Source organism: Pinus tabuliformis, chromosome 7 (assembly GCF_031772625.1).
Source record: "Pinus tabuliformis cultivar Carrire ecotype Pingquan chromosome 7, CPIR1, whole genome shotgun sequence".
Classification (NCBI taxonomy): Eukaryota; Viridiplantae; Streptophyta; class Pinopsida; order Pinales; family Pinaceae; genus Pinus; species Pinus tabuliformis.
This window is the reverse complement of record NC_142293.1, coordinates 1,940,980,640-1,940,992,005: the sequence shown is the minus strand read 5'-3', so window position 1 is coordinate 1,940,992,005 and position 11,366 is coordinate 1,940,980,640. Positions and strand designations below refer to the sequence as shown.

Sequence of the window (11,366 nt, the reverse complement as noted above, 5' to 3'; positions counted from 1 at the left end):
TTTGAGTCACGATATACTGTATTTGTCAAAAGAAAGGAAAAGAAATTTTATTATAAAAGAAATTGGCTTATTAAAGCATGGGTTTCATGCTTGGGTCAATGGTTCTTAGGTCAAAGCCTCCATTGTAGGCTTCTAGGGTTTATGTCAAGTGTCCTTGTCCATGTCATAATGTAAAAGACCCTTCTTGGGCTTCATTTATCAAGAAAGAAATTTATTTTAATGTAAAATAGGTATTTTAGGTCTCCTCCACCAAGTCGACCTCAAGAAGGACAAGTCGGCCTCATCAAGGGAATTCAACCTCACACAAACACTATATAAAGGCAACAATTCGACTCATTTGGAGCACACTCACTCAACAAGTTCGATTTGTAGTTGTTGGAGGCAAAAAAAGATAGCGAAGTTGTTGGAGAAGGATTGAAGAAGCTGGAAGACCAAAATTGAGTTCTTGGGTAATCTATCTCTCACACATGTGAAGTTCTGGATTATAACTGGGCCGAAATTTTGAAGTTGCTAGGGTCAAAGTTCTAGATTATAGTTGTGCCGAAATTCTAAAGTCGCTGGGGTCGAAGTTTTGGATTGTAGCTGGGCCGAAATTTGGAAGTTGTTGGGGGGTCGAAATTCAGGGTTGTTGTTGCGCTGTAGTTGTTGGACAAGAAGAGATTATTGCAGTTTGCTGAATCATATTGGAAGGTTGACTTGGTGGAGGAGGAAGGTCTTTTACGTCTAAGGTCTTGGTTTATCTCAATTTGATTTACTAGTGGAAGTGTTGATTGGGTTTTCCCCTATAGAGGGGTGTTAGCCCTAGCTGTGTGCCTACATTTGGTGTCATTGACCATCATGCTTTGTTTTTGATGATTGCTTGATGAAGCTAAGATAAAAGAACATACGAAAAGATAATAAAACTACAAGAACATCACAAGTAATTATCAACATAAGAAAATATTTCTTCCTTTCCGATTTTCTAACACTTCTCTCTCTTGTAAAATTGATCAATCCATCCACATTCTTTATGCTTCACAATATCATGCATCAAATCGTTCAATGTGTGCACCAAACACTTGGACCAAAAGATGTGTGGATGAGTCCGCTCAATGATTTTTCCTGGTCCCTTACGATTTACTACATTATTAATGATCACTTGAACCACATTAATACGACAACCATCATTGATTGTTTTCAATAGATTTGTAATGTGTTGAGAAGACGCAGTGATGGAGGAGGAGTCATGACTTGCAAGAAACACTGTATCGCTAGCAAAAACACCAAGAACATTTATCAAATGTTGGTTTATCACTTTTTCCATAAGGGTGTTAATGCAACTTTTCCTCTTTGCATTCTAATGCCCTCTTCATTCCCTTCATCTTCAAACCCTTCCTCCTCATCATAAATTGGGTCACTCATATTGTATGTTGAAGTTTCTAAGTCTACTTAGTTAGAAACCCTCCATCCACTTTATCTGATTTATTCCTACCTACTTGTTATGTTACTTAACAAGTTATTTACAATGTAAATATTGAAAATAAACACTAGTGCATGCTCAACATAATATAGATCAACAACTAAAGGAAACAGAAACAATCACACCATGTGACACCATTATTTTTGGACCAATGTCCCCGGAAAAACCCAATGTGGGAAAACCGGTGCAGCTATCTGAGGGTTTTCTTATTAAGCAATATCAGAGTACAATTTGGGTGCCGAAACTGGCCTACCCAAGAGAGAAGTTCCTTGGCAGTAATACCTCTCAGTGTTTGACAAATCTCTTCGCTGAAACCCCAAATATTCCTTCTGGCAGCTCAGCACCAATCTGCCCCAGAAACCCCAACGTCTGCCCTTTCTGGACTGCGTCAGCCCCTCTCTGCCTAGCGCTGGCCCTGCGTCACCCTGAATGGGTCTGTGTCAGCCTTAGGAGGCCCTGCATCAGCAACGCTGGCCTCTTTGAGACTCTGCGCAGCTCCCGACTGCCTCTGCATGGCCCTTCGTGAGCCCTGGCGGCTATTGTATCACTCCCTTTGGCTACTTGTTGCTCTTCCGGCACTATCTCTACCTCTCTGTCTCTTTGTACTCAATGCCCCTCAGCTACAACTTCGGATCACTAATTCTATCTCTCTTAGCAGACCCCGCTCTAGAGAATAGAATGATTGATCACTCTGGTGTGCTCTCCAAGTGACCCTCAAGCCTCCTCTTATACTTTTCCTGTTGACATATCAACGACCAAGATTAAGTCCTTAATCAACGGCTAAGATTAGATCTGGTTTGATCCATGTCTTCTGGACCATTCTAACACAGTTTCATATTAATACACATTAATATTTTATTTTCCCTAAGTTTAGACTTAGGGACTCCATTAAAAGTATTAATTATTTTAATATCTCCTGAACTGTTTAGAATCTGCCCAAACCCTTTCTGGGTTTTGGAGATCTCATGTGCCCCAACCTCTCCACCAGTTTTCGTGGCTAGAGCACATCTGATGCTACCCCAAATCAACATTTTAGCCACTATTCTCTTCTTCCACTTCTTCCCTTCTATGCCTATTCCCCACCAACACCATGAAAACCAAAAGTGGAATGATAATCCAAAATAACACCATTTTAGAATCTAGATGGACAACTTGCAATAAAATGAGCAAGAAGAAAGAATGGGAAAGAGTAGGAGAGGGAGGAGAAAAAATACAAACAAGAATGACAAGAAAATGAGGGAGTTAATTGGGGTTTGCACTTATCTCATTAGATCTTGTCGATGGCAACCCTTCTTTACTCCTCCAAGCACCTCCTTCTTCACTCCTCCAAGCTCTCCACTAACCTCTCACAACTCTGATATCTCCTCTTTCTCCAAGCTATCCAAAGATGCAAGAATGAGGAAAAAAGAAGGGGAAAATGCCTTCTAATCTCATCCTCTCTTTTCCCTAACTCACCTATAACTCACTTGAAGCCCCACTCTAACGTTAGTTTAAAAAAAATAAAAAGTAATTAAGTCTGTGGAATTGTCTGGCCGTTTCCCAGAATTGGTCGCAAATTGTGGTGGATCTATGGTTCGGGTTGTCAGGACTGTGCATGGAACTGTTGCGGTTTCGTTTTTCCAAGAAGCGACATAAAAGGGCGGAAATGCAGTATCCCCGAGGTTTTTTTGCGGGTCCACACGAGACGTGAATCCTTCTTCTAAACCAGGGGGGAATGGTTCTAGCAACCCTGAGGGTAACCAAGTCTCACTTCACTAATTTTACAAGCAAAATCCCTAAAACAAGTTTACTTGAGCGTTCAACTAGGTCAAATGTCACAAGATGACCTTGAAATAACTCTAAAACATAATAGTATGCCAAAAATAACCCAAGGGTGTGGGAGAAAAATGATCCCCACCATAGTGTCATCCTCCAAAATAGGCAATAATGCATTAGGTGGGGCAATGGTCCAAGAGTGCTCTGTTTATTTGGGCTAGCATTGGATGTGCTCTAGGCATCAAATTTTGCAGGGAGGCTTGGGCACATGCATTCCAAAGAACCCAGAAACCGTTTTGGGAAATTCTACCCAGAGATGATTTTATTAAAATAATTAATATTTTTAATGGAGTTCTTAAGTCTAAACTTAGGGAAAATTAAAATATTAATGGGTATTAATCTAATCGTGGGTGTAACTTCTAGAAGAAGACGGAGATCAAGCCAAAACAATATGAGCCTTTGATTAGGAGTTAATCTAGGCTGTTGGTTGTCCAACAGAAAGATATAAGAAGGGGCTTGAGGGTCATTTGGACAACACACCAAGAGAGATCAAGAAATCGATTTTCTGAAGTGAGAAGTTCTCAGGAGGAAAATTCGATTGAGGAGATCTCTTATAGTTGAGGGGCAGGGATAACTTCCGGAGAGAGAGAGATTTTCTCAGTCGAAGAATCATCAACAGAGAGAGGCAGAGGGTGATCCAGTAGCCCAAACGTAAAGGTTGACGCAGGGCCAACAGGGCCACGTAGAGGCAACGCAGAGGGTGAGAGAGAAAGTCGAAAATCTAGCAGTAGAGTCAATTTCAGTAGCTAGAAGCCGGTGTGTGAGATCGGGAGGCTGAGAGCAGTGACTCTGGGCTGTAGATCGATTCCCCAGCTGGGTGATGCAGTGCCTAGGAGAGTTGACGTTGGGACAACTTAGAGACAACGCAGGGCCTACCAGGGGCACCTCAGCCAGGGACCGGATTAGCTCAGACTTTTTCTCAGTGATTGATACCCATTAATATTTTAATTTCCCTAAGTCTAAACTTAGGGAAATTAAAATATTAATGGGTATTAATCTAATCGTGGGTGTAACTTCTAGAAGAAGACGAAGATCAAGCCAAAACAATATGAGCCTTTGATTAGGAGTTAATCTAGGCCACTGGCTGTCCAACAGAAAGATATAAGAAGGGGCTTGAGGGTCATTTGGACAACACACCAAGAGAGATCAAGAAATCGATTTTCTGAAGTGAGAAGTTCTCAGGAGGAAAATTCGATTAAGGAGATCTTTTGTAGTTGAGGGGCAAGGATAGCTTCCGGAGAGAGAGAGAGATTTTCTCAGCCGGAGAATCATCAACAGAGAGAGGTAGAGGGTGATCGAGTAGCCCAGACGCAAAGGCTGACACAGGGCCAACAGGGCCATGTACAGGCAGCGCAGAGGGTGAGAGAGAGTCGAAAATCTAGCAGCAGAGTCAATTTCAGTAGCCAGAAGCCGGGGTGTGAGATCAAGAGGTTGAGAGCAGTGACTCTGGGCTGTAGATCGATTCCCCAGTTGGGTGATGCAGTGCTTGGGAGAGTTGACGTTGGGACAACTTAGAGACAACGCAGGGCCTACCAGGGGCACCTCAGTCAGGGACCGGATCAGCTGGGACTTTTTCTCCGTGATTGTGTGAGGTAATCTCACAAAGCTTCTGCTAGTATTTCTCTCTCTGTAACTGGATAACCTTGTGAGGTATTCAACGATGTATTTAGATTTTGCTACTGCTTAATAATAATAAACCCTTAGAATTGCTGCATCGGTTTTCCCACATTGGGTTTTTCCGGGGACTTTTGTCCAAAAAGAACGGTGTCCTATGTGTTTGTATTTCCTTGCTCAATTTCTATCTTTCAGAATCATATTTAATTTGGTGTAGGCTGCTTCAGTAATGTGCTTCAATATTTCAAGAAGAAATCTGAAATAAGTTTGTAATGTAATTTACAATCTAGGTGAAGTATATTCAACTGGTTGCAATAGGATTCTTGAGATTGTTAGCTCTAGGAATTTTCACATGCTTCTCACTCCAAGAAAACTCAAATTGCATTTGTAAATCTGCAAACACACCTCCTCCACCATGATGTCATCTAAAAGGAGGCCTACATCACCCTTCCCATGCATTGTAGGAGTGACGTGACACCATCTAGGGCAAGTGTTGGCATCAAAGAGGGATGTGCTAGCCCTCTGAAATCATCTCAGTAACAACCATCCTCATCTAGGCTCCAGAACAAGGCACTGTCCATCAAACAGGGTCAATGCCAACTTGTGGGCCTCCCAGGTCGATATAGGCACATCATCCAACAATCCAACACCCAAGCTTTCAAGCTCAACATTAAGAGGTGTAGAAGCATGGTGGATGTTGCTCAATCCCAACGTGCATCTCTAGAGTGGTAACATGGAAGGTGTTGGGAAGAAGTCAAGCCATCCATCAAGGGATCTTCACTGCATGTGTGATACCACCTGAACAAAACCTCTCAAAATCAAGTGAGATCAACTTCATTAGGGACATAAAACCATGAAAGCATCATAATGGACCATATTTAATGCTAGGTGCACATAAATATTTCACACAGAACTCATCTTCTAATGTCTTACTAGATCAAGACAAGTAAGATCACTTATATTAAGGATGATTAGGTAAACAACCCTATTAGGTGTTTCCAACCCCCAAGGGGAATATGACATGTCCCAGGTTGACCCATCAATCCACAGGTGTTTGTCATATGGTGGTCATGGAGGGGGAGAGGCTTCATTGAAGATGCAACATCCATGAGACAAGCTAATGTGGGTCTAACATCTAGAGTGTAATGACGTAAGGAGGGAGAAAATGTGGTGGCATGAGTTACCCCTTTCTTAAGCATGCTTTTTCCACCCCTCTGATGCACCTCTTAATTTAATGATTTATCTTTATTTGGTGCATAACTTAGGAGCCCAAGCTGTTATTATTTTCCAATACCCTTTTAAGATGTAGCAATTTCTCACTCATGGGCGCTGGGTGCTATGAATAAAATAATTAATAAATTTTTTTAAACAATAAGTAATAATAATAAATAAATAAATAAAAAATTAATAAACATTAATGAAAAATTATTAGTTATGAAGGGATAAGTCATTAGACATGACCGTTCAACCTTTGACCAATCATTGCCTATTTAGGCACACTGTCATGAAGGCATCTAATCACCAATTCAATTCATTCAATAATACTTAAAATTTATATATTTATATATGTTCTACACAGTTGCATATTGTCTTCTGCAATAGTGGTATCAGAGAAGTCGTTCCTCTGCTTGCATCTACATAGTCATTGATTCACCGCAACATCAAGTCAATCTGTGCTGCACGCTGGTCTACCACTGCAAAAGTTTGTGTCGTTCATTGCTTGTGTGTTTCCTGCCAACACAGTGCCTTTGTTCAATCTTGTACTTTGCTTGTTCTACATGCCCTCTACGTGATACCCTGTTCCATCGTATTCGTTTCCATCTTATTCTTTTGCAAAAAACTCTGTCTGTCATGTTCTTTTGTTCCCTAGCCAACAGGACCACATATATTCCCCTTCCACTAGAGATCACCCAACCATGTCCCATCACTCGTCGTTCCTTTACACAACGACCCACATCCTGTCTCCCCCATTGACCATCACGTCCTGTGGCCCAAGCGTGGTCCTTCCATTGTTGACCATCACATTCTGTGGCCCAAGCCTTGCCCCATGCTTATATAGTTAATTATATACTTAATTGTATAGCCATAACTATATAAAGTTATATAATTAATTAATTGATTACATAATTAATTATATAGTTATATAATTAATTAAGTACATAGTGATATAATTAATTAATTATGTATGTTATATAAATTAATTAATTTTATAGTTCTTACTTATAATTAATTAATAATTATATAAGTAATAATTAATTATATAGTTTAATTAATATCACTAAAAAAAGAGTGGGTTCGAGAAGAAAAAAACTAGACCCAAAATGGGAAATAACGATGAAACTATCATAAATAAGTATTGAGAGGAGCTTGGTAGAGTATGCCATCATCTCGACAATGTTGAAAAGTGACAAACAGAGTTGGGAGAAGGACAGAAGGAGATAATTGAAACTCAAAAACAATTAGTGGCAGTGATCCATAAAATAAATAATATTGAAAAAATGTTGCAAGGAATGTAGGGCCAAGAAAGCAAAGATTTTGATTATCATTGGCGAGCCTTCTCAAAATTGAGAGAGGAAGACAAACAAGAAGCAACTCTTAGGCTTAAGGAACAAGATGAAAAAAGTGGAGTAGCTAGTAGGAAGAGTGAATTCATTTTTTTGTAAATCTTTTAAACGCTTAAGAGCCAGTACAAATTCCCAAATCTTAAAAATCGTGAAGACCCCCCAAATCATGAGATTCTGCTAGTACACTTCACAAGCAATTAGTACCATACAAAAACTCTAGGGAAGGATTGTCAACAAATTAAAAAGGAGCTACCCAAGTACGATGGTAAAAACCATAAGGGAGTTGTTGTTTGGATCAATAAAATGGAAGGCATCTTCGAATCAAACCCACCATTAGGTGAACGTGAGAAAATCATGACAACATCTAACAATTTGGAAGCAAAAAGATATGACTGGTTCCCATGGTGGTCTGGCAAATGTGATGCCCGTTCTTTAAATTAGAAAAAAATCGTGAATGGTTTGCTAAAAAGATTCTATGATGAATAAGAAGATGATGTCTGCAACAAAGTTGTACATCTCAAGCAGAAGGGCACTGTATTACCCACAAATGGGAAATACATGACAATGAAGATTCATTGAAGAACAATTACTTAAAATGTATCTATGTGGACTAAAAGATTATATCCGTGCAAAGATGATGAAAGCCCTAAGTCACTAAAAGCAAAATCAAGGTAAAATTTGAGAGCCATATCCTTTAGAGCTCTAGCTCCAGTGAAAGCAAGAAAGGAAATCAAGATGAGTTTGGAAGAAGAATTTCACTAAGATGCTATGTAGATGATTTCAAGAGATTCATACCCAATGCAAGCAACAATAAGGATTGACAAAGGTATGAGGTTCCTCCAAGGTAAAACAACTTCAAAAGATCGTCAAGAGAATATTAGTCATCCAAGTACATAAGTATTTTCTCTGGTTATTGTAAGTCTTAACCATCTTTTTCCTTTTACATTTCTTTCCATTGTGGCTTTATATGCTTTTATCATTCTTTCAGCTGCGTCAACCTCTAGGGCCAAGTTTTTGGGCCTGACTCAAGGATGTGGATGTACGATGCCAATCACAATGAGCAATGACTATCAACCCAAAGAACGAAGATGGCTAATTGGTAGAGATGGAAAGTGGAATGGATTTGTAATGCCCTTACAGTTGGGTGGAGAGTCATCCCCAAAAATTTGTTGTGGTCAGTGTGATTCAAGTAGCGCCATTGTTCTATAATTGGCAGTAAGACACATCTTCAGTCTACAGGTAAGTATTCACTGCTCATGGTTTTTCAAAATTCTATGCTAAAATCAGTTGAATATTTTGTGTCGATTATTAATAGCACTGTTACTGCTCATGGTTTTTGAAAATTCTATGCTAAAATCAGTTGAATATTTTGTGTCGATTATTAATAACACTGTTGATGTAATTATTTCGTATCTTTTAGTTGTGGGTTGTTATAGGATTACCTTGGACACGCTATATCAATTAGTCCCTCCCCATTAGTGCCCTTCCTAATCCCTAAGGCTTCAGAGGAGGTCCCATTGGACTAGAGTAAAAAAACTAGCCTCCAAGTAAGTGTGGAAACAAGGATACAATTGAAATTGATCAATCATTTAGATTGCCCTATGATCCATATCAATATGCCCACGACATTAAATGAGGCCATGTGATTGATGGCAGTAGAGGAAATTTCAGCCTAAAAGTGCCCATGAAATTTTCATGTAATTTTTATGGCATAATATCTAAATCAATCAAAATCCTTTAAATTTAAAAAGAGGTACATGTAATTAGTTTGGAGGGAAAAGAAGAAAACTATTTTGTTTTAATTGTATTTTTGGCTTATCTCTTTATAGGTTTACTCAAATTTCAATTGTAGACACTCGTTGGATGCGGAATTAAATTCCACATCCAACATGTATCCATTATGCATACTTCTGAGAAGACACACATTCATAACTATTGACAAACCCCATAGTTATAGAGTCTACTATGAACCATTAAATCTGCTATCACCCAATGGAAAATTGTTGAATTGCAATCTTGGAAGCAGATCTATTTTAGATAACATTTTTTGTAATAAAATTAGGATTATGTCTCAACTGCTAAGGAGTTTCTGTTTGATTGATTGCAAATCAATATATATATATATATATATATATATATATTACTGATTTTGCACTAAGTAATAAGTGTGAAGTGTTCATGATTAAAGGTGTTAACCTTTAGAGTTAGTTTGTGATTTTTTGTTGTGAATCACCTTGTTACGCCAATAGGTGTGCTTATTTTGGAATGTGGCTTTCGGAATTTCAATTTAATTAACAATAATTATTAGGTGGATGGGAGAGATTTAACTTAACCTCCACTAAATGTTCTAGAATATTCTTAGTAGTAGTTATAGATAAACTGCTGAAATTGATCTCAAAAGGAGTTATGCCCTTCTGACCTTTTTAATTAAATTGATTAATTTAAAAAAAATGCCATATGAATATGTTTCATATCAATATAAGTTAAGTTTTTTTTGGCATGTGGTATTAGTAAGCCATGGTATTGGCCCATAGTATTGTAACCATGCCTATGTATAGGTTAATAATCAAATGGTAAAGTGGGGGTGAATCTCCATGTCTAAGAAAATTATTATATGTTTTTTAAATATATGCATGTTTAATTCATATATTAATTCTTTTTGTAATTAATGATAATAATAATCTAAAATAAAATTAAATTTAGTTCATTTTTATGATTTGTTTGAATTTTGGCAATGTGAGATGTATCATGAGGTAAGTTTTTTGATGCCTTTTGTTTACCAACCATTTAATTTCTATGGCTGCGCTAGTATATGTTGTTTGTTGAATTTGCATTGGAGGTCTGAAATGTTTGCTTGTTTTGAAACCTTCTACAGGCATTTATTGAGATGGGAGAGTTATTGATTTCATCAGACACCAGTGCAGCATTAGATGCTTTCAAGACGGTAATGTTTAATCCAGATACCCACTTTTTTTTCGTGCCTCTTATTATTCATATCAGATGTCACATATCAGGCAAGTGGTCCTTTAGTTCCTGATAGCGATAATATTGTAGGAGAGTCCTTTGCTGCTTGGGTTTGAAGATTCAATTCAATTATTTGTCAAGTAATTTATGTCAAATCTGAACGTTTGATGCATCTTTTGAACAAATTTGCAGGCAAATTCTCTCCTAAAGAAAAGCAGAGAAGAAGTACCCATTGAATTACTTAATAACATTGGAGTTCTTCATTTTGAGCGTGGTGAATTTGAGGCAAGGAGCTTTTCAGTTGTTTCACTAAATTTGTGCGTTCTAATTTACTTAGGGTTGCCAACAATTCTACTTATTTTTTTATGTATAGTAATTGATTCTCCACCATTGAGCAAGGCAAATTTCTCCGGCCACTTGCGCAGCTTAACGAGTTTATATGCTATTTAATAAACTTATTCTATGAATGAGTCAACTAAATCTTATTAATGGAATCAACTGATTCTGTGCTGTGGGGCAAAGGAACTTCTTTTAATTATCGGTTGAAAGTTTAGAGGAATAAAAGTGCTAACGTCATTGTTAGCCCTAGTTTTGTCACTGTAATTTGCCTTGAAGTGACTAGTACATATCACTTAATGAGTTATATTTAGTGTTCCTAAGGTATATCACGATGTCCTCTTAATGAAGCCCTAATTAGTTGAGTGAATGGATGTTTATCAAATTGAAAACTTGCAATCTCTGGAAATAAATATTCAACAACAAATCTTAAAATCTCATTATAAATTTGCATGGTTTAATGTTAAAAGGAATTCTAACAAATTATATATTACTGGTATTTTGTATTAGGCAAGTAGCATTAGTTCAAGATTAATGAAATAGAAGCTGTGTTCATGCAGTCTTGCATAAAGGTGCATTCTAAATGTATCTTCAGCATCTTACATACTTAAAAT

At 37.9% G+C, this 11,366-nt stretch overlaps 1 protein-coding gene across 1 annotated transcript in view; it reads left to right on the top strand.

The window, feature by feature from the left end:
• The window catches only part of LOC149256245 (protein CTR9 homolog), a 194,752-nt gene that overhangs the window by 153,039 nt on the left and 30,347 nt on the right, over nucleotides 1-11,366 (top strand). The window contains exons 12-13 of the mRNA XM_089460704.1: nucleotides 10,328-10,396; nucleotides 10,609-10,701. Coding sequence (XP_089316830.1) covers nucleotides 10,328-10,396; nucleotides 10,609-10,701 — 162 coding nt within the window. The remainder of the gene's footprint in view (nucleotides 1-10,327; nucleotides 10,397-10,608; nucleotides 10,702-11,366) is intronic.